The 24,832-nt window shown below is 43.5% G+C and overlaps 1 protein-coding gene across 1 annotated transcript in view; it reads left to right on the plus strand.

The window, feature by feature from the left end:
• The window catches only part of LOC147707467 (collagen alpha-1(XIX) chain-like), a 1,668,057-nt gene that overhangs the window by 1,441,216 nt on the left and 202,009 nt on the right, over positions 1-24,832 (plus strand). Inside the window, exon 17 of the mRNA XM_086925649.1 lies at positions 19,062-19,115. Coding sequence (XP_086781775.1) covers positions 19,062-19,115 — 54 coding nt within the window. The remainder of the gene's footprint in view (positions 1-19,061; positions 19,116-24,832) is intronic.

Below are 24,832 nucleotides of genomic sequence, written 5' to 3' on the forward strand. Positions count from 1 at the left end.
CGAATCGCAAACGGACATTTTGCATCTTTTGGGATGTATGTGAAATTAGCAAAATAAGGAATCGCAAAAAATTGCGATTCCTTATTTCGCTTAAGCATTTAAGGAATCGCAATTTTGCGATTCCTTAAATGCCATGTATGAAGCTTTTTTAATTTGCAAATTCAGGTTAAGGAATCGCAAATTAACACCAACTTGTGGTTCGTGTTAATTAGCGAAATCCTTTTAAAAACCAAAATTTGGCAATTTTTAGGGTGGCATGTGACACACATACATGCCCATAGGGTTTGTATGTGCGCCATATGCACACACATGTAAGTTTCAGGGGTGCAGCAGGGTGTCCATGAGACACCCCTGCACCCTTGCAATAATTCTCAAATTGCGATTAGCAAATTAATTCGCAATTTGAGAATTATTTCACAATCATTCCTATGGGCCTCCTGGCCCATAGGAATGAATGGGAAATTATTCCTTATTTGCGAATTCGCAACTTGCGAATTCGCAAATTCGGAATTATACGGAATCGCAAAAAAATTGCGATTTAAAACATACATCCCATTTTGCGATTTCTTAATAGCGATTCGGTAAAAATCGCTATTAAGAAATCGCAAATAGGAACGATGATACATCTAGGCTCTGGTGTCTAGCAAAGAGAGGGACTGTGTCTCCTGTGTCCTGCTTAAGAGAAGACAGCTCCATGAGCCCAGTCAAGCCAAGAGAACTCCAAGTGCCAACTGACTGGCCTCTTGTTCTGTTCACAGCACAGGGACACAATAGCTGAAGAAGTCCGATGGGGCAAGTTGATAGCCCAAAGTCTTATAGCCGCTACCATGCTTCCACCGCAGCCATGCAGCACGAGGACCAAGATCCAACACACAGAGTTCTACACAAGTTTTCCAAGCCCAAGAATGCTGATGAAGGGTTGCTGGGGCCCTCAGAAGTCAAGTTATCAACCCAAGAAGGAGTGGCCTGTGACTGCAACAATGGCTGATTGGTATTCCAGTGGTGACTGGACTTCGGTCAGACTGGAGAGGACTTTGTCAACCTTGCAACCAGGACCCCCTCACCATCTTCATAGACTTTGGAATCCCTCCAGGAAGACATCTGTCAACTACAATATATTCATTGCATCCTTAGAGCATCTTCATCATCCTTCATCCCTTGCATCAGGACCTCTCCACAGGAATCCATTGCAAAGTGGATAAAGTGCCAGGAACTGCTGAAGGATTGCTTCCTCTGAGAAGGAAACTGTTCTTGAGGACCTTGCTGGTCTCCCTGACTAGCTCACTGCTGGAGTCAGGCACCCCATGTACTTCATAATGACTGCATTGACACTTAACTAAGATTTCTCAAAGTGTCCAATTCCTTGACTTTGTAAAGGCTTGTTCACTGTTAAGTGACATTGCGTTGATTTAATTTTACTTGTAAAATCTGTATCACTATAACCTTCCAGTGGATCTTTTTCATTCTAGTGTGAAAAAATGTGTACAAATACATTCTATTTTCATAAATATAGGTCAGATTTCTTGAGTGTTGTGTCGATTTCTTCTTCAATTGTTTTGGTACTGTTTAAATGCTCAGCACTTGTTCCTCTGTTTAGGCTTTGCTGATCAGTCCCACAGCTACCCAGCTGAGGGTTTGTAGACGAAACCAAAGGGGTTGGTAAGTGTATTACATGGGAAGGTTGCACAACCTCACCATATGATACACCCCATTTCCTCACACAAGTCAATGAAAAAGAAACAAGTAAATGAGGATATTGATAAAGAAAACCACCAGTACCCAGTGGGTGTCCTCTAATCCCACTATAAGATTTTGCTATAGTACACTGGAGGGTTTTCCTGAGACAGCTAAACGCGGTCTGTTAGCTAGACCTAAAAAATAAGTACCTCCCACCCAAACTGGGATTTGTGCACTAGCTAAATTTAAGATTGGGTTTCAGACCTACCGTCAGCAGTGGCCCGTGCAAGTAAGAGTGGTGGGGCAGTGTGTGAGAGTGAGGGGTATTTCGACGGATGATGAAGAGGGAAAATTAAATAAATAATTCATTACTAAACTAATCTGCTCACTATCTCAGGATGCCAAAGAGGACTCAAAAGGAAAAGCAAACAGTCACATAACTTAGAATTTGCAAAGCGCAAATCCACACAATCAAAAAATCAAATTTTCACAGTGGCTACATCTTTTTGAGGTTTTCATCCTAATGACCTGACAAACCACTGTCTAACCGTGCCTTCAGGAAACAATTATTACATGAAAGTTATTCTTGAATTAATCTGATTTCTCAATTCAACAGGAAGTATTTAGCTATACCCTTCAAACAACATCAACATATGTCTTTCTATATTCTCAGTAATAATCTGCTAACATGTAATACCATATGTTCTTATATAACCGATGTTCATCTTCTTTGTAAATTTCACTAATGCCACTGTGATGCAGCAGGAAAATATAAAACTGTTAAATACATACATCAAATAATTATTTAATAAATAAGGTAATAAAGGCACAATCTAAATCTGAGTGGGACAAAGTTTACTTCTGAGAAACTAAATCAGTGGAAGTGATTTGTACCAGAACACTTCTGATTGCTTCAGTAATTCACCTACTAAAAATAAGCTTATCAGATGATGAGATCATGAGGGTTATGTATCACATGAGGATAACTGACATCCAGGCATGTATTGTTCTTCAAGCTCATGACAACATTGGGCACCTGAAATTTTTAGAAAATGTGTTCTATTGTGATTAATGTCTTCAAGTCGGGCCCTTATTTGCACTGGTTTATTAAATGCCATTTGATAATTATTATTTTCAAGCATGGTGGAATTTACTGCATTTTGTTTGGCAGCTTATTAGCTCCCTTTAATTTTTTGTGTTGACTGAAGAAAGTAAAGGTAACCATGGAATAATTATTGCAGCTAAGGAAGTCTTTTAATTCAAAGAGGTGGAACAGGAGTCAATGGACCCAAGTTGCAAATTTGTTGTGCAAATTCTACTGTAAGAAATGTGGTTATTGGTTGAAGGGGGTGGAAGCCCCATTCAGGCAACATTCACAGTCATTGTCAGGGTAAACCAAAAAAGTCACTAAATTAATCTGTGCTTAGTCCTCTGATAGCTTGGCGCAAAATCACTTAGGCTTAACTTGGAGGCAATGTATAAAGTATTTATGTAGCACACAAGCAATAATAAAGTGAACACCGACACAAGAAAAATCCCAAACCAATTTAGAAAAATAGAGTATATTTTAATAAATAAAATGATACGATAAAAATCCAATAAGTAAAACAGGAAAAATGCAGATTATAAATGTTAGGTAAAAATAGCACAAACTGGGGTTAACTGATCACGCTGAGCTGGGACAAAGTCACAAGTTCATACCGACTATGAAACTGTGCAGGCTTGGCACAGGACCAAGTTCGACCCGCTGGGATTTGGACCTTATGTCCTTGATGTGAGGGCTATGTGTTGTTGCTTTGCGAGGCTTTGTGTCACTCTGCATTCGTTCTGATGAAGCTCTCAGCTGTAGGTTGAGGCTTAACGGAGTTTTGCATCACTGAGTTGGTTCCGAGGAATATCTCAGCTGTCCTGGGAGGCTTTGCTGGGCTTTATGTTGCTTAGCACTGTACTTGATGGAACCTTCATTTAGGCAAGGAGGAGTTTTCTCTGAGGTCAGCCAAGGGTCCAGAACCTGCGGGGGTACTTCTTGTGGATTAGCACCCACTCCTGCATGGGCCAGTGGCAGGGCTTAGGCCGGTCAAGCTGCTGGTCCAGGCAGGTCCAGTTGCAGCAAGTCAGCTGGGAAGATGTAGGGTGGACTCTGAAGCTTATTGTGTGTCTATAGGTCACACAGGAGGTCAGCCAAATGACCCTTGGAGTCACTCGAGGAAGCCTGGGATGAAGGCAAACAGGTTCCATATTTCTTCTCAGACAGCAAGGCAATCCTTCAAGCAGTAGGGCAGTCCTCCTTCTATAACTTGTACAGGTCCTTGAGTGTTTTCATGAGTAGCTGTGGAGGTCCAATATTTATACCTGGTTTCCAGGCTTTGTGGGGGACTTCCTGTCTTACCCCTACTTTTGTTTCTAGAAAGTACTTCCCCTGTCAAGATTTCAAACTGGGGGTGTGAAAAGGCGGGGAAGGCATGGTGTCAGGTTCCTATGTGTGTGCAGGAGGTAAAGCTCTTTGAAGTGCAAGGGGCGCTGGATACAGCTCCTCCCCAATCATCCTGTCAGGATGGCCCATCCTGTCGACTCCAAAGACCCCTTTGTTCTACTGTCTGGAAGAAATACACCAACCCCTTCAGCAGAACCATTCACAGTCATGTGACCATTTTTAAAAAATTTTATAATATTATTATTATTATTATTATTAAAAAATATTATGTGACCAAGCAAACTGGTAGAAGGCACAAGTCGTTGGGACAAGAAAAATGCTATTCAGTATTTTCAGAATTGTAACTTAAAATTTGACTACCATTAAATGGGATTTTAAATTACAATCCATTAGAGTGTAAACAGCATATATCTATCTGCTTTCAATCCAAAGTTAGCACTTGTTAAATGCAGTGGCGGCTGGTGACATTTGAAAGTGGTAGGGCGTAAAAGTTTGGGATGAGTTCCCTGTGGCGAGCGAGCGAGGCCAACTGTAACAAGGAGGGGACGTGGGGGGGGGGGGGGGGGGGGGGGGAGAGAGTTTCCCCCGGGAAATTTAGAAAAACAGAGTATATGAGGGCAGCCTGTAACAAAAACACGAGACACATAATCAACGTTATATTATTCTAAGTTTGTGTTCACGCCTTTACTAGAAGAATTCACCCATGACTGTAGCAGTCCCAGCACAATATTCTGTTCTGCACTATGGTATGCAAAATACAGTACTGCACCAGTGCACTTTCAATCTACCTTACATTATTTCACTTTATCACAATAATTGGTTTTGATGTAAAAACCAAGCAAACCAACCGAACATTTGTTTTCAGGTGAAAACAATATGGGGTAAAGTGATAGTGTAGTATGGAGTGAAATAGTACGCAAATATATATTTGAAGTTGTACACTACAACTCCACTGGCTTTTAGCTTACTTGTAGTGCGTAACTTGTAGTATAAAAAAACCTTTCTCGTTTCAGGAGCAAGACCACTGCTAAATATTTTCCTGACAGGCCTGCCTTCAGCCTGGATCTCTGATGGGCCGGCCTCACTCAGAAGGAGCTGCCAGCCCTCACGTTCACGCACATTGCTGAGGGGAGGGACGGGGAGCCCTGCTCTCTCGCATAGGCCCTGAATGTAAACATACAGGCTCTGCATACTCCAGCTTGCTGCTGCTGCTGCTGCGCAAGGGGATTATTCAGGGGAATGTTTGCGCACAGCACTACAGTGACGTCAGGGTTGTTAGAACCCCTAACTGGGTAGAACACGTCCCTGATCCTGGGATGCTCACAGCCCGCCAATGACAAGCAGGTTGCAGAATATGATTTAGGACCCCGTCACGGACACGTCACTTACCAGTGTGGACTGTAACACTGCAGCCTTTGCTGGTTGCTGCAAAGACAAGCCTCTCTCCCTTCTTTTGTCTCTCTATCTCTTCTTCTTCTTCTCGCTCCCTCTTCAACTCTTTTTCTCTGTCTCCCTCCACCCTTTATCTCTCGAATTCTGCTCACTCTCTCTCTCGCACATCACTCTGTCACTTACCCTCTCGCTCTCCTAACTTTGAAACATGCTTGTTCCCAAAGTGCCATTAGACACCCCAAGCCTCCTCCTCTCCCAAGCTGCGACCTCACTGCCAGCAACGGTGCGTGTCCTTTGCTGCCTCAGCTCAGTGAACAGTTTTAATATGCTTTTGAGTGGCTTGCTCCTTTCCTGCTGAGTCCCCCAATCATTTGCAGATAAGAGAGGAGTGAAAAGTTAAATGTATCCTTGATGCCGCCAATCGGGAGGGAGCTGAGAGCGCACAATACAGGGTTATTAGCGCCTCTGCTCCCGGCGCGGCTGCCTCCGAGTCCAGGGGTGTGAGCCTAACATCTCAGTGAGGGTGCCTCGTCACTTCCAGCAGTCATGGCGGCCTTCCCTGTGGAGACAGCTGCTGCGTCACGGAAGACTCGTTCACTGCTAGGGAGTCAGCGGGGTGGATCAGGTGGGACTGATTAAGGGCTCTTATACATTTTGCAAGCTTTGTCCGAGTTGCCATTAAAATTGGATTTACAAGTTCCACTGGAACACCGCAGATGTGGTATCCTCCATGCTCCACTCTTCTTTCAAACTCTCCCGCTCGCAGCCTGCCTCTCTCCTTCCGACTGCCTCGGGCACTCAGGGGTCGGCGGGCTCTTCCGCAATCCGCAGCCTCTCCCTCACCTCCCCACTGTCCAATCAGGAAGTCTGGGACTAGCGCAAAGGCGAAGGGAGTGCTCCAGCTGTTGCCACCTACTGCCCTGCCCCTTGCCATTGATTTCAGTGGCGCGCTATTGAAGTGAAGTCACCTGGGGTGCAGCATAGGCGCCCCATTAGAAACAAGTCATTCTGCGCTTTCTCTGGTCACTCCCTTCAGGATGACATCACTCCTCTCGCATGTGCTACGAGGGCGAGCAATAGTCCTCGCCCCAGCCAGCACATGTGAAGGAGGTGTCTCTGATCAGCTGTGACCTCGTTCAGACTCCCTTCCTCCTAGGAAAAAAAAAACACAAGAAAAGAGAAAACAGAATCATTTTTCATTTGTGTTCGGAATCGAGACTCGAGTCCGACAAGGGGCAGTGATCAGTGAGCACTTCATTTGAGACTGCTCCCTCGCTCGGAGTCTCGTGGGGCACGCCCCTTTTGCCCCAATGCACCAGCCGCCACTGGTTAAATGTAACAAGGCAACCAAGTGTTAGTCAATGGCACAGGTAAACCTTATAACAGTGAAACATGACTTTAGGAGTTTTCTACTGCCAGGTCATGTAAAACTTAACTACACATGTCCTACATTCTAAATACAATGTACCCCACCCTATGAATCTTCAGGGTCTGTCTTAGGGATGACGTATTACAAAGAACGGTATAGGCCTGGTAAAAAATCTTTATTTTGCCAAGTCGAAATATCAGTTTAAATCTGCACACATTTGTTGCAGTGGAAGGCCAGAGACCTGATTTACAGTCCCACATTAGTAGGTGGCTAAAGGAGTGCTGCAGGTCCGCTAGTAGTATTTAATGTACAGGCCCTTGGTACATGTAGTACCATTTTGAAGGAGAGAGGACAAGGAGTTTAGCACTGGTTAGCAGTGGCAAAGTGCAGAGTCTTAAATCCAACAAAAATGAATTTAGAAAACAGGAGAAGTGAAGGCAGAGGTTTGGAGGAATACCATGCCAACGTCTAACATATGTCCTCCCTCGCTGAAAGCAGGAAGAACTACCCACCCTCATGGGAGTTCTCATCGCTAAGGTGGAGGAACCTGGAAAGACTGCTAATGTTGTTGTGGTCAGTTCCATGGCAATGTTTCACCATAAACTCAATTCCCCATAGGGAGACGGACCACCACAACAGTTTGACATTCTCACGCCTCATCTGCATTAACCATTTGAGGGGTCTGTGGTTTGTCTGAACCTAGAAATGAGTCCCAAACAAGTATAGTATCAACTCCTACAATGCCCAGACCACTGTAAGAGTTTTCCTTTCTATTGCACTCCACATCTGTTCCCTTTTACTGACAAAGGCTACAGGTTTGTCCATGCCCTCTTTGTTCGGTGTGGGAACACAACCGCTAAGCCAATCTCTGAGGCATCAATCTGGACAATTAATTCCCTAGAGAAGTCAGGGGGCTTGAGCAGTGTTGCTGTGCACCAGGTATCCTTCTAGGTGTCAAAGCATTATGCCAAGCCTCCATCCAGATCCACTTGTCCGGCTGGATCTTAGAAGTCAGCTCTGTCAAGGAGATACAAATGGTGCCATAGCCCTTGGCAAACCTCTTGCTGTATCGCTGTGAGGCCTAAGAAGGCTCTCAGCTGAGTCTGGATCTTAGGGGATTCTCAAGCCAGAATGGTCTTGTCTTTGGCCTGGACAGGTGATACCTTGTCCCCACTGTCCTGGTCCCTCAAGTATACCACAGATCCCTGCCCTTCTGGTGCTTACTGAGCTTGATGGTCAGGCCTATCCTTCTGTAGGACCTTAAGTAATTCCTGGAAGTGGAACAGATGGTCTCACCAGCTGGAGCTAAGAACCGTAATCATTGAGATTTGCGGCACTGAAATTCTCCCTCCTAGCCAAGACCAGGTTGACCAACCTCTGGAAGGTGGCAGTGGCATTCCTTAAGCCAAAGGGCTTCTCCCTAACTGGAATTTGTCCTCTGGGGTGGAGAATGCAAGACTCTCCTTAACCCGCATAGTTGAAGCAATCTGCCAGTACCTGGACGCCAAACGTGCCCAGGATCGTGGCAGCTTCTAACCCATTGATGAGCTCATCAACTCAGGGAATCGGGTGAGCATCATTATTAGTGACTGAATTGAGACACCTGTAGTTCATACAGACCCAACGTTCTGGTGTAGTGCTTGGTGAGGCAGTCAGGGGTACTAAAACCACTGCACCGGACCTAAGGCTCTTTGAGAGCTCAATAAACCCTAACTCCAGCATCTTGGAGACCTTCTGGATGCTGGCTCTCACTTTGTCAGACAACCTGCAAATTTTGTTTTTGACTAGCATGCTGTCCCCGGTGTTAATTTCATGGGGGCACCAAGTGGTGATTGTGAGAAGTTGGCCTGGCATATGCTGTCCACTATTCTAGTGGGCACCTTGCACCAGTCCAAACGACACTTATTGATGGTAGGTTTAAATACAACCTATATAGAAAGCTATACTAGTGGTAGCTGTGGAGAGCAGCCTTCAGGCTAAGTCTGGAAGGAATGTAAAGCAGCTTGTTTCACCAGTCTATAATCCCATGAATTACCAAATGAAAAGAGAACCACACCCGGTATATATATATAATATATGTATATATTCTAAGCACATCCCTCTAGTCTCTTTATAAGGCTAGAGGCAAAAGGACATTCAGTAAACTTATTTAGCACACAGTAAATTGGCACAATATACGTTGAGCCCTAGGGGCATACCAAACCATATATTAAGAAAGTGGCATAAGAACCACAACTTGCATAGACACAAGGCCTAGAGCCTGTAAAACTGCTGGGGCCACCAGGAACCATGCAAGGTAGTGACACAGGGGACCACGGGGGATGCGTGCAGTGTGAGAACACAGCCGAGAATTACAATTAACTTGTATGGGGAAAGGCGCTGTTGGAATTTTAAAGATTAAGGACACTTAGAAGAGGACTTGGAGCAAACCCCTTTAGAACTAGGTGGTTCTAAAGTCAACACCCATGCGAGCACCGGAGTACTCGAGTTACCTCACCCAGGGAAGCATGGTGCATAGGTGTCTTTTCGTGTTGAGTTTTGTCGTCCATTTTAATGGCGATCTGCTGCAAAGTGCTGCTGGCGACCAAGTGGAAAGTGTCCAGGTGGATCCAAGGGTGGATCAGAGATGTGAAGAACCTTAAAGCAGAGGGGACAGAATATGGGTCACTTGCCAGTGACCAGCAAGGCGATGAGCGGATGCCCACCGATGTCTGGTGATTTCAGGTGAAGAAGGTAAACCTTGACTCTTCAGCCATGAGGACCAGGAGGTATTGATGACAACCAGGTTCTGGATTTGAGCTGCCTCATAAAGGATGTTGAGTGCTGGGGTGTCAGTTTCCGGATTGGACCCAACAAGCCTTGGCAACAGCATGCAAAGTTCAAAGCAAGCAGTCTTTATTTCATATGAAATAAAGACTGCTTGCTTTGAACTTTGCATTACCCATATTCTTATGAGAGGCCTGGATTGGCACAGTCTGAATATTAGAAAAATGAAAGTTGGCAGTTGTACCCGGTCTGTGGATTTGGATTAAAAAGTGAAAACGAATGAATTAAGAGAAAGAAAGAAGATTACGGTGAAAAGTTGGAATATTATAAAGAAATGGTTAACATTTTGGTGAAAACATGCACGCCGGGGGCGGCATGAAGCTGTGCGAATGGTTCTTTGGGGCTAGATGTAGTCCCATCACATACAAGTTTCTTAGTACCTAAGGTACCATATACTAGGGACTCACAAGGGTATCCCAGTAACAAAGCTGGAGTGTGCCTAATGTATATGCAATCAATTTAGAGAGAAAGTAGCTAGGCTGGGGTCCTGGTTAGCAGGGCCCCAGCCAGACTAAAGTCGAAAAACAGTGAAACACCATCAAAAAGTGGGGGTAACCATAGAAAGCAGTTCCTACTCTCCTACACAGATACCATATGGCAAGTGAGAAAAGAGAGGCTAAACGGCTCAGCTAGTGGTGACAGTCCCTCTGTTGTTGTGGGATCAGGGTAGCGGGGAGGACAACTGCTTTTACTGACCCATCCTGGTCCTTGGATGATAGGAGGTTGGAGAGAAGTTTACTGTCCTCTTGCACCCCATCATCCATCACCAAGAGCATGGTTAGCTCGGACCTCTCAAAGTCGGGTTTGAAGCAATTGACATGCAGGACCCAACAAGGGTTCCTTGGGGCTAGAGGTCCAATTGAAATAATCAATATAACATATTGTAACAAAAAGTGCAAAATGAGTCCACACAGACTTATGACCAGTTTTTGGATTTAAGGGAGGAATAAGTGTTGGCAATAAGTTTACGGAGAAACCTCACTAAAATATTGCCTTTAAACTTTATGACAAAAAGAAACAAAACATTTTCGAACAAGGTGACAGTTTTATCACATATTTGTATTATTTAGCAATATTTAATGAAACGTCCTCATTTAATAAGTACAAATGTACCAGGAATTCAATTGTGCCTCTAGTGGTAAGAAGGGAGAGACATATTTTGTTTCCGATACATACGTACATGAAGCTTGACACAGAACCACTCAATAAAACTGCACATTCTAATACATTTGCTGCTCGAAGCAATACTGTGAAATATTCCATGCTCCTAGTGTACTGCTGATGAAACAGTTCTGTCTTGTTTTAACATATACTACTTTATCTTCAAGAATGACCACTTTGTTCACATATGACTGTGCAGTTCACCCCTCATTCAGAGCCTCGCATTCTTTCTTTTGTTTCTATCTGGATGTCCCTTTAGAGGTGCTTGTTGATAAGATATCAAACGCATAGCAGGCTGTGTCTGCGTACTCTAGATTTGTTGAGTTTAGCTGCCCACACACACACGCCTCATATTTATTGTAAACTGCGTCTCATTGCAAATGATTTACCTGCCCACAAACCTTTTTGGCAAAAAGCAGCAGACGCTAATAAACAGTAATTGTCCCAATTAAATGAAAAATCAGTTTCTAATAATTGGATAATTAGCAGCCTTTTCTGCTGGCGCTAGGAGGAACGACACTAATTAGACACTGTTACGCTGCCACAATAGTCCTATCAAGATCTATTATTTGTGGAAACTTTGAATATCAATTTTAATTATGTGTTCCCACGTTAGTTGGCGATTGAAGCGTTAACTGTAGCCAAATTCTACAGTGCATTTTGCCAATTGCTGTACCTCACATACATTTCTAACAGGCAGGGATATTTGGATATTGATATTTAGCATGTCTTATTTTAACCTAAAAACATTGGGGCATATTATCAAGCCTGTGCGCTAAAATTATCGCCGCTTTATCGGCCGAAAACGACCGATAAAGCGGCGATAATGGGCTTGATAATATGCTCTATCGAATTCCAATCGAAGCACATGTTAGATGTGAAGACATCTAACATGGGCTTCGATTGGAATTCCACAGAGCATATTATCAAGCCCATTATCGCCGCTTTATCAGCCGTTTTCGGCCGATAAAGCGGCGATAATTTTAGCGCACAGGCTTGATAATATGCCCCCTAGTTATCTGCATTCGTGACTTTCTTGTGGTAAGGGAACATTACAAATGACTTTTTGAGAAACGTATGTTTATAGGGTTATCTCACCCATTTTTGTAATTTTGCTAACTTTGTAAAGTTTGCTAAAATTGGGAAGTCTAAATAAATCACAAGGTTGCTTGTGGAAGCAAAGTAACATAACTTCACTTATCTTTAACCAAACATTAACTTTTTTTGTCTTAAAGTTTGCATAGGAAGTATCTCTTTGCGATCCACTAGACAACGTGCATGAAATTTAAATGTACTTCCCAGGCGTATTATGCTAATGACACATATTTTCCTTTTGAAATGGTGGTGACTTTTAATAAAGCATGCAATTCTGCTAAAAAAGAAAGTAACAAATGGGCTTTAGTATGCATATGTACATTATCGATATGAGTTACTGCTTGGAAGATATGTCAACAATTTTCTGGGTGAAAACTTGTCTTAACTTTGGTTGGGTAAATCTGAATGTATACAAATTAAGCAAGTGGTCATTTGCAATCCTCATAATTTGCAATTACCATTAAAAACATGAACCTGAAGTCCATAAACGTGCAAAGCGAAGTAACCGTTTATGCAAAAAACATTTTTAAACCCTAAAGGGTAAAAGATGACTGATGTTTGCAAACACGTTCACAATCACTTAATCATGTTAGCAAATATTTGAAAATGTTTTATAAAAAAATCTATAATCTGTCAAAGGAGTAAAAGGTGGGAAGCCTATTGACAATAACACAAAAAAGTTAATAGGCTCCAACCCCTTTCTTCTTCTTTATTGCACAGCATGTCGTTTTTATTACTATTTGTTAGACCTATCAGCCTTACGATGGTCTTCCCCCCAAACTTTTTACCTTCTCCATTTTTGGTGATCCTGTCTTTGTTGGCCGTAGGACTTTGTGCACTTTACCCCTGCTAACCATCGCTAAAATGTGTGTGCTCACTCCCTGAAGCATGGTAACACCAAATTGGCACATTTACATTTCCTCTAAGTCCCTAGCACAGTGGTATTACATGTACCTAGGGCATGTAAATTAAGTTCTACCAGTAGGCCTCTGCATTTATTGAGCCAACTATTTAAGTAGCAGTTTAAACATATCCCAGGCCTGCCATTACAGCCTGTGTGTGCAGTTTAAACAGCCATTTCGACCTGGCAAAAAAAAAAAAAAAAATTTCCAGGCCTAACCCTGTCTTTTTAATACATATAGGTCACTCCTAGATTTGGCTCTGAATAGCCCAAATGGCAGGGTGCAGTGTATTTAAAAAGTTGGACATGTACTTTTACCTTTTACATGCCCTGGTAGTGAACAACTCTTAGATTCATTGTTGACTACAATAGGGCCTGCCTCTTCCAAATGTTTACATTGGGTTATCTTTTTATAAGTGCAATGTTTTAATTTGGAGAGAGTATGAATGTCGAATTTGGTGTCTAAAGAATTGTGTTTTGAAACCCTTTTTAATGGAAAAGTTGGATTTTAAGTCAGAATTCTGAAAATGTCACTCTTAGAAAGTCTGCATTTTCGTGCACCACCCATTTGGGGCCTACAGCCTGTATCCTGTGTCACATGACTAGGTTACCTGGCAGATTGTCTTTGTGTATTGCTCCCAGACAATGAGATCAAGGTGAATAAGTGCTGGCAGGATTGGCCATCTCTGACTTAACGGGGAGAGGAGCTGTCACCTACAACACTTGCACATCACAAAGGCTCTAACTGAGCACACCCACAAAGGATTTGACACTAGTGTTTTGTGCCCACAGACAAGCTGGAGCCAGGGCAGGGATGGAGGAAATTTCAAACACCTCTGGGGGGGGAGCGGGAGGGGGGGACCTCCAGAACCTTCTCCTGCTTCAAAGTTGGCACCAAGTATAAATATTAGACCTTTAGACCCAACTCTTCAGTACACCTCAGGACATGTGGAAGTCTCACAAGGACCTCTGTGCTACTCTGCAAGAAGGACAGCTACCCTGCTGCCTGAGTAAAAAAGACCGGACCTGCATCTTGAACCCGGAACCACCACTAGTTGACTAGCCACATGATCAGAGCCTCAGGGACAGAAAAGCCTGTATCCTTCCTGTACCCAGCACCTGGACTTTGCATGCTGCGAGTACTGCTCCCGAAGTTGTACTACCCCAATCCTGGAGCCTTGGAGGTGGGTCTGAAGGTGCTCTGGCAGCCCATCTGTGGTCTCCTGGCAGAACCAAATCATCGTAATGTATCTCCTTGTAGCTACACATCTGAAATGCCACTCCGCATCATAACCACTGCTATGCAACTCTGATGCAAGACCTCACATTGGGTCTCAGCCTGCAGCTTCACGGAGCAGCCAATATGCAGCATATTCGATGCAGGGCTTTGCATTGCAACCCCCCATCTATACAATCCTCGATGACAACACTGGACTGCACATCTCTGTCCTGCAGCTTCTTCACACCCATAGATGAACAATGCACCCACAACGCAGGACCTCGCAGCGCTCCGCAACCAGGATTTAAGGTAATTTGTTCAGCGGGCCTAACTGTATCCAGCCTGTGCTCCGTCGTGGTCAACATGAACTTGCGACTTTTCCCTGGTCCGTCGCAACCAGATAAACACAGTTGGCACTTTGTGCTTCTAGGCACTAGTTTCACCTAAATCTTTAAATTGCATATATCTGGTTCAATTGATTGGAAATTTGTCATTTTGGTCACAAATAATTTAATACATTTTACTCAATTTGTTCAAAATTGGTGTGGGATTTTTCTTGTGTTGTCTTTTCCCTTTTTTACTATCTGAAGTGCTGCATACATACTTTGCACATTGCCTCTAAATTAAGCCTGACTGCTTTGTGCCAAGATAGTAGAGGGTTGAGCACGGATTATTCTGGAGTTGCTTGTGTCTCACCCTGACAAGAATTGGGTTTATTGCTTGAGTAGGGTTTCACCCCCCACCCCCCTCAATCAGTAACCCATTTCCCCACACTATTCAAACAAGGAAGAAATTTGGAGCTGTATTAAAAACTTTGCTCCAGTCTCCCGCAGTCACCCACACCTCTTTATTTTGTAACCTGGTACAGTATCACCTACTTCTTTCTATCTATCCTCAATGACCCAGAAGAACCAAACAACCTTACCTTTTTCCCTTTTCCTTTCCGGTCTGTTGTGAGTTCCTGGATTTGCTGAATTCATCTGCCACATTTGTAGCGAAATTAATATATGCTTTATGACGGCCAGTTATGCATCCACTCACACATATCTACAACACGCGCAGATTAATGTTCTCCACACAAACAAGCATGTAGGAATGCAGGCCAAACAAAAACAGAGATCTGCAGCAAGACACCTCACAACACAAAGTCATAAGAACGTATACACAGCTATGTGTGCGCACCTCTATACTTCTTCAAAGGAGTCCCGCTTTGAGTTTGAGGACTGTCATTTGCATAATACTTTGTTCATTTAAAGCTTCTCATGAATTCGAGACATGCACATATTTAATTCAAATAGCCAAAAACACACAATCAACCCTCCGATCCATAGATTCATTCAGGAAGTCTACCTATAAGGACAAGCCCAGTGCGCTTCAGCAATAGCATTATCGTTTTACGATTTTTGTTTATTTCATTTTTAAAAATTGTTTTCCATCAACTAGCACAGAGTTTGTTTCACCATTACCTCTGGCTAATTCTCCACCACTTTTAATAATGTCATCATAAAGTGGACAGGCATCCTCAAAGGCCATATTAAAATCACCTACTAAAATAGTTCTACAGCCTTCATCCCCATTAGTGTTTTTATTATTACTAACATTCGTTCCTCTTAATCAAAAAATTCGAAGTGGATATCGGCATTTACAAAAACACTATTAGACAGAGTTAAAAAAACAGTTGTAATGAAACAAAAAGTGTTATCCTCCTGTGTTCTTTTCTTAACATTCTCAACTCTTAGAGCACTTCCTAAATTTAACTTATAGTTGCAACAAGTGAGATCATACAAAGTATTTGATGTTTGTGGAATTTCCCCTTTCATAACCTGTTCCTACACTGCAGTATCTATGGCTTCGTGAGGATCACCATGAACCCGTATTTGCTCAACGACTAAGAGGATATTAATGTTTTTTTAAAGTCTCCTATGTAGTTGTCATTTCTGAAATTTAGTGTATCGGCCTCAAATTTTCCTGTATTATGAATTGCAGTGGATGGCAGAGAAATTGAACTGCCTCCATACTCAGAAGTCTAGATACCAATTCTACACTTGTAAATTCTACTTTTTTGTACATCACCTTTCCAGTGCTTTGGGGAGCCCTAATGCCTTCTATCCTTTCAAAATTAAGACTGTTGTCCCATATAACTGAATGGCAGCTTCTCACTATTCTAAACCAGCTTATGATCATATTTAAAATGCCATGGTTAGCTTCTCTTTAACCTCAAGTCACCAAATCAACACCTGCTAGGCAAAATATGATTTTATTTTGTCTTATACGTACATTAATAGTGTGCTGCATACAACCTTATGGTTGGCAGGAGGACAGAGTGTAGGGACACTACAAAGACTTTATTAATGACCAAACCCTTCAATTCCGATATTTTCAGAAAGTTCATTATCTTAGTTCTGCCTGTATATACATTTTTTATGGGGTCCACCTGGTCCAGGAAGCCATTGGCCCTCTTGCCGAACTTTTTAATTGTTACTTAATGAAGCAGTAAGGATGCTTAGACGTTCCTTTTATTAAAAGAACAGGTCCTTTTCATAAACTGAATCTGAGGCATATAACAGGGTCTGATGTAGTGTGCTGAAAAATTGTGGTATATGTCGTCTTTCATGCTTTTCCTCTTCCTGAACAAGTCAGCTAGAAGGACTTCAACGCCCAGGGAACCTCACTGGACTCTTCTTTAGTGGCGAGTGTGGGGTGGGGGGGGGGATGTTGAACTTTCTACACCCTGTGGGAGTGGGAGAATCAATCTGCACTTGGCCTTCAAAGATACATTAAAGAGCAATCCCCACCACTATTAGGATCAAGGGTCAAGCAAATGCATGGTGCGGGGGAAAACTGTGATGAGTATAGTCCTTTGACTTCTCCTCTTCCCTCAAAAATCAGCTGAAAGGTTTCAAGGCAGAGGGCACTTCACTGGGGCTCATTCATGGAAAGTCAGAGGGAGTTTAGAGCCTTCCGCTTCCTCAATTGGTAGCAGTCCTAGGCAGTGACTCTGAGAAGTAATGTTGACGGCTTTTGATATCTCGTGTTGGAGATGGGTGGATGATGAGCATCTGAGAGCGAGAAGCAGCAAGGGAAGGATTCGGAAGTGCTAAATGCAGGTGTTCCTGTGAAGATGCAGAGTCATGTTGCTTGATACATAACTGTTAAGCTGCTAAAATGCAGGTGGGCAGAATGCTGCATGTTGTTGCATTGCATTTGGGAATGCCAAGGATGACAGAGAAATTGAGCTGCCTCCATACTCAGAAGTCTAGATACCAATTCTACACTTGTAAATTTTACTTTTTTGTACATCACCTTTCCAGTGCTTCGGGGAGCCCTAATGCCTTCCTATCCTATCAAAATTAAGACTGTTGTCCCATATAACTGAATGGCAGCTTCTCACTATTCAAAACCAGCTCATGATCATGCAAGCCTTTTTATGAATTAATCTCCATTCTTACTGTTTCTATCTCAGGAATTCTTTTTTAAACTTATTTGGGTGGAGAAGCATATGTTTTGAACCGAATGATTTGAATAACTCACTAATGACTCACTTTTCCAATTAAGTACCAGGGTATTCCAGATAATTTCAGACTGGCATTCAGGTGACAATGTACGAGATATGGTGGACTTGCAAAGTCACCAGCCAGAGCTCACAGGCAATCATTTTGCCAAATTTAATCTTTCACAAATGTTATTTCGCTATCGGTTAAAATTACGAAATGTTGGGGAATATTAGCCAGAACTTGCAATATTTATCGTAAAACGCGCTTAGCGCGTTCATTTTTATCGCTGCCTATCGCTGGATATTTTAGCGCAGAAAACATGCTATTAGCAATGTTTATCTCCACTGTGAAAAAATATCCAGCCATAGCGGCAAAATGCCTGAATATCGCTAGAAATAAAGCGATATTCACGCATTAACGCCATGGTGGATTTAGCCTGATAATCCACCTCCCATTAGGGAATACAGGTAAATCAGGTTTCAAGCAGGTGTTCATTTCTAGCAATAATCCTGACTTTATTTATTGCTTCGCCTGCGTTGCTAATAAGCGATAGCTGAGTTAGCGACTGCTTTCAGTTGCTACCAGTTTGGGTACGCCCACTTTGCATGTCATTAGCGATAAATATCGTTGACATGCAAAGCGGGCGCCAAACCAGTCGCTATCGCCTGGAAGCTGTCGCTAACTGCTGCAAAAAGTGCCGCTAAAGCAGAGATACTGCCCTTGTTAATATGCCCGTTGTTTTTTAATTTAAAGGAATCTGGCTAAGTGGGACAGTCAGTATTCAATGGCAAATCTAGGTAACCTGCTTGCTGATCAGCAGACATGTAAAAGCGGAAAGTGTTGCGCGCGCTCTCTTCCGGGTTTGCTTTATAGCTCATTATTGCAGCTTTTGGAAAGACGCTTCGGCTGTTAGTGGGCCTGAGGAGGAGACAGATGACTTTAGTAATGCAGGTCGATAAGCGAGCGGCACATATTTCAGTCCACCGGTGACACCGCTGAGTAACAGTGTGGAGAAATAGTGCGCTGGACATATGTTAAATGGATTGCACACAGCGTATACAATTATTACATAGCTCAAGGTGACAACTGCATTGCAGTCCTGTGGTCTAGATCATGAAAAGCGCCGAATAAAATGTGATTTGCCTCATCTTCCTCAAGATACTGGGACTTCTTCCATCACTGACCCTTGTGGTATTATTGACCTATTAATAAACCTTGGCTCATGCAGGTACTGGAGAGAAAGAAATATGCCAATAAAATCACTGCGATGCAAATGTATTGTTTGCCAGGGTTATTAAGAACTGACCTGAAGCTATTAAAATTGATTGATATTACCATCAGTATTGCCGTGTATTAATGCAGCAAATACATTTTCATCTTTGCCCTAACTAAGGTTTGCGATCAATCCCTTTTTTGTTTATATAGATTGTTTTATTTTCAACCCTTTTTTGTGTGCCGTGGCAGTGACTGGTATTTGTTCTTCTTGTACGCAGGGGAGAAGAGGCAAACCAGGACCCCCTGGGAACCCAGGACCGCCGGGACCCCCGGTAAGTGATTCATAAAGGCGTCCAAACAAATGCAACGACAGCGGCAGGCTTTGAAACACCGTTGAGGCTCTCGTATAAAAAAAATGGGAAAATGCCTGAAACAAGATTCAGTATAATTGCTATATATTAAATGTTTCATAATTAAAAACACACGAGCGGTCAAAATACTGTAAAACTCTAGTCCCCAACAAATTGTATTAGTACTAGGACGCTCATATTGCGACTGAGGATTGTGTGTAGCGAAAAAAGAGGCAGAATTCCGCCATGAATCATATCTTCTCAGAACAGACGGGAACCAGTACTTAAATTCAGTCGCAGGTGATGGACACCACACTTATTTTTCATCTATGATTCTGAGCAAGCGAAAGAGAGGGAGGAAAGGGAGTGCGAACAAACAAAGAGGAAGAACAATACAGGGAAACAGGGGCAGAAGGATCCTGCAAAAGGCAGGTAGAGAGACAGGAAGTGTAGGAAGGGGGATGAAAGAGGCATCGGGTAGAATCCAGAATAGGCAGCTTTGCTATTCTGCAACAACAGCATTCAACAGCACTGACCGAAGGCACCTAGGTAAAACGTTAGCACCCTGCACTTTTTTCAGTAAAAATTGAGCACGGACTACAAGAGCAATGTGGCTCTGCGTTTGCAGACTGAGCGACGAAGGCGGTGCTGCAAAGTTACTGCACCAGTGTGTGCTCCTGACAGCAGCATAGATAAACTGCATGTGTGACTGTGAAGTACGCCATGATATCTGCAGGTCATGCACTCAACTGGTCCCAACCGCAGGGACAGATCTCACACTGCCCTCCTGGGGAGTGTGTGGGGGCGGTTGGGGTAAAGTAAGAACAGAGGGGCATATTATCAAGGGGGTTTATCTCTGCTTTTTTGGCTTTAAAAGCTAAGAAAGCGGAGATAAAATTATCTCCCTATTACCTAGCTGTCGCTAACACCAGTTAGTGACAGCTAGTAGGAGATAGCGACCATCTTGGGCCCCACTTTGCATGTCAGTGATATTTATCACTAATGACATGCAAAGTGGGCATGCCAAGATGTTAGAGACTGAAAACAGTCGCTAACATCGCTATCTCCTATTACCAACTTTTGGAGATATTCGCGCTAAGCGCGAATATCTCCAAAAGCTAACACCTGCCCTGAGCACTTCTTAGCCATGTTATCCAATGGGAGGTGGATAATATGGCTAAGAGCATTAGCTCGGTAATGCCTGAATATCGCTGACTTTTCAGCGATATTCATGCATTGTGGCGATTTTTATCGCATTTGCGATAAACCTTGGTAATACCAAGGTTTATTTGCGGCAAGAATCGCCGCAGCTCAGCGGTAAATTTTTGTCTCTAACCAAGCAATAGCGATAATTATCGCTATTGCTTGGTAATATGCCCCAGAGAGACTTGCGATACTGGATCTGCTCAAGGGCTGTGCGACACTGCATAATAGGAGTTGTCACTTCTAAGAACTCCTACGTTTGCGAGGTAGATGTGCACTGGACCAGAAACTCTGGCTTTTGATCGCAAAATGCACTGGAAATAACAAAAGGAGGCAGTTACCATCAGTACACTAACAAGTCTTTACATACAATGAACATGCATTAACTTTAGTGACACATAGATTAGAGATACTTTCACTCCACAGGATACACTCAGAGCAAAAGTTGGAGTTACTTGGACTCGTAGGTATACAATCAAAACACAGGGTGAAGTACAAGATTGATATATATATAGTAAAGACTCTGCAGTGCTCTCACTTGGCACTGCTGTTCTTCAGAGAAGCACTGGTGTTAGAAATGGCGGTCTACTTGTCCAAATAGGGACCCTTGCTTCTAGTCAGGGTAAGGGGGATAGACACTTTAGATAACCCCCTCTCACACCCTGGGTAGCTTGGCACGAGCAGACAGAGTTATCCCAAAGGCAATGTGTAAAGTATTTGTACTTAAATCACACAGTATTACAGTGCTAACACCACAAATGAACACACTAGTTTAGAAAAATAAAGTATCTTTATCTAAACTCAACAAGACCAAAACGACAAAAATCCAACATGCATATACTAAGAATATGACTTTGAAAATGTTTCAAACAACTGGGTCCATAGAAAATTATGGATGCGCGAGTTCTTACAAAGTACCTGTAGATGCTTCAAAGTTGACAAGGCTAAACAGCCGCGGAGAATTGGGAAGTGTCGAAAAGCAAAGAGATGCATCAGTTTCCGAGTCAATGGGGAAGGCATTCGATGGTTCTGCAGCACACAGGAGAAGTGGTGCGTCAAATCCAGACTGTAGGGGGAAGTGATGCATCGACTCCAAGACGGTTCTAGTCTGCAGGTGATGCATTGGGAAAACTTGCAGCACAGGTGTGATGCGTGAAAATCCAGGATGCGTTGGCGATCCATGCGGCAGAGTAAAGTGGCGCTGCGTCGGTTTCTTCAGTTGCGATCCTTCGATGTGTCGGTGCTTGCAGCAGTGACAGGCGCTGCAGCGGTTTCGGCAGCGATGCGTGGAGATTCTTCTTGCACAGCAGTGCTGTGTCGGAAAAACAGCCACAAGAAGAGCGATGTGTCAATTTTCTTAGTTCTTCAGGTTTCTTCCAGCTCCCAACAGCAAGCACAACCTCCAGAGGCCCAGGACTGGAACAGGCACCCACTGGCAGGTCAGAACTCTCAGCATCCAGAGTTCAGGGGAGCAGGGGTGACATTTTTGTGTCCCTGAGACTTTAGAACAGGAGGCCAGCACACAAAGGTCTTTGTAGATCTTCTTTAGGCAGGTTCAAAGCAAAGTTCCAGTCTTTGTCCTTTCCTTGGCAGAAACAGCAACTGCAGGCTAACCCCAAACAGCAGAGGGGCAGTACTCCTCCTCCCAGCTCTTCAGCCCTTGTCCTTGGCAAATGTTCCTCTTGAGTCCAGCAGTAATCTAACGTTCTGGGGTTTTAGGTCTAATACTTATACCCAAAATGCCTTTGTTCTTTTTGTGCAAGGGTTTCTGAGCCCAGTCCAAACCAGTTCTGTCTTCACTGTTGCTGTATGACCACCGGGGGTGGGGGCAGCATTGTGTAAGGAAGACAGGCCCTATTCAGGTGCAAGGAAATCTCCTCCCACTACTCTAAATTCAGCCAAGGTCCATCCAGGTCAGCTCTGAGTCATCCAGGAAGTGCCAGGCACACCTTAGACCCCCCTTGGCTGTCTACAGTGAATGGACATCCCCTGCCCCTATCATCCCAAAACCAGACAGTCAATATGCAAACAGGCAGAGGTACACAGAATGGTTAAACAAGACAATTCCTACTTTCTAAAAGTTGCTTTTTCAAATGCACAATTTAAAAACCATCTGTACTAAAAGATCTGTTATTAAATTCTGACTTAAAAGAAAATGAACTCTACTCCTCTATCTTGTCCCAGTGGGAAGTTATGCTTGTAGGATGTTACAACGCATTTCCCATTCTATCCTATAGGGCAAGATAGCCTTTCAATAAAGAAAAATGAAATTGACAGTATTTCACTTTCAGGACAAGCCACACACACCACTACATGTCCTACCTTTCACATATACTGCACCCTGCCCAGGGGGTACCTTGTGCCTACCTTAGGGGTGCCTTACACGTACGAAAAGTAAGGGTTAGGGCCTGGCAAGTGGCAGGTCTGAGATACTTTTTCAGGGCTATTCATGTGGGTGGCACAATCAGTGCTACAGGCTCACTAGTAGCATTTGATTTACAGATCCAGGCACACTTCAGTGCACTTTACTAAGGACTTACCACCAAATCAAATATACCAATCAGGGAGAACTAATTGTAGCAACAATTGACACAGGAAGCACTTGCACTTTGGGCTGGACTGTTCCCTTGAGGCACAGGGTTAAGACTGCTTTGCATACAGCTGGGTCTGAGCTGAGGTGGGGAAAAAAGAATGATGATGGATTCAACCCAGATCTGTGACTGGGGGTAAGTATCTGAAAAGTTTCAGCACTCCGTCCATCATCTCCTTGTGTTTGATTAGCCCTCGCCCTTTGATACTGATCAGCAGTGACAAACTGCCCAAAGAATCTCAGCCAGCAAAAAATGAAATCCAGCACAGCATTAAAAATACAGGAGGTAGAGGCAAAAAGTCAGGGGAAACCATGCCAAAGATGCCAAGTCTAACAACGGGGAAAAGTCTTTAATGCTTGCGTGGTGATAGTTCTAGCATCAAGGTTGTAGAAATGGTCTGGAGGATAAACATACAAGAAGCAATGGAGTAATTCACAAAGAGGACATGGAGGAAAAGTCCATAATCTGTGAAGACGGGGATACTCAGTCCTGTTTTCTAGTATAGGAGGTTTAGTGTACTCTAACCTGATATCAAGAACGTAGCCTAGTTCTGCAATTTGACCGAAGTTCGAAGATCTCGAAGCCTTGACTCAGAGAGTCGCTTGTGATCCAGAGTAGCTGTGCAGGAGGGAGCAAGGAGGAAGACATCAAAGCAGTGGATGTCATGGCAACCACTGGTTCAGCTGGACTTTAAGGAGAGTAGAGTGCTTCATGGTTCTGGCAGGATTCTTCAGGTGAGTGGTAAGGGAGACGCTTGTTCTGCAAGAAGTGTGGTTAAGCTATGATTCGGGTTTTGGCAGGGTTTATATACCCTCTCGGAGGCTCAATGGATGTAGCTAGATCACGTGGGGCACATGGCCATCTGGAATGTTTTTGAACCTTAGGTAAAACATATTAGTACACTCCCTTCAACCTTACAGAATAGGCAGGTGCAGCTTGTTGATAGGAACCAAATACCAAGAATTGAAAGTATCATATTCGCTCAAGCGTGCATAGTGGAAAACAACACCAAGGCCCCCGTTACAGAGAGAGCAAGGCTTGCCTTTGGCTTATGGGATTCTTGGGAATGCTGCAAAAACACAACATGGCATGGCAAAGTGGCATAGTGAGCAAAGTAACAATGGATTAAACCCAGATCTGTTGGCTTGGAGTGAGTGGTTGAAAAGATTCAGCACTCCATCCATCAACTTGTTGTTTTTGCTATTCTGGGGAATGCTTGTAGGGGTTCACGCATAATGGAAATTAAAGGTGCTAGGGAATCATCGGTCATGATGGTGCTGAGGGAAATATTGGTCATGAGGATGCTGGGGAAACAGTCATGAGGGTATTAGGGGGAACATCAGTTATAAGGGGGCTGGGGAAACATCAGTCATGAGGGTATTGGAGGAAAATCATCATGAGGATGAAGGGGAAACATCAGTCATGATATCATAACATGCCATAGGGCACCTTAGGGGTTAAGCCACATGGCCCCTGCATGCTAGACCACTATGCGAAGGACGCAAGAGGGGGTTGTGACATGAGGTAACAGAAGGGAGTTGTGACAGTGTATAGTGTAGACTTTTTCTGGCATGGATGCGCTCAGTTTATTTTCAGAATAAAGTCCTTTTATCACTGACATAGCTGTCTGATGGAGCACAGTGCCCCATGAGTGCAGTAGGCCTGAATGCCCACTTGTTGTAACCTAGGGTCACTTCGGTATTAAAGATGGGACTGTACTCTCTTTGGCATTATACAAGACTCCACAGGGACCTATGCAGCCCCCTCTATTATGCGGATCACGCTAGCGCACATTTTACATCTGTCCTAACAAAATGAGTGTACCCTCAGGTTGATGCCTGCAGAATGAAAGACGCTCAGGCATCTTTAAACAGGCAGTCCTTCACAAATACGCTAATACCCAGT

Source organism: Lissotriton vulgaris, chromosome 6 (assembly GCF_964263255.1).
Source record: "Lissotriton vulgaris chromosome 6, aLisVul1.2, whole genome shotgun sequence".
Lineage (NCBI taxonomy): Eukaryota > Metazoa > Chordata > Amphibia > Caudata > Salamandridae > Lissotriton > Lissotriton vulgaris.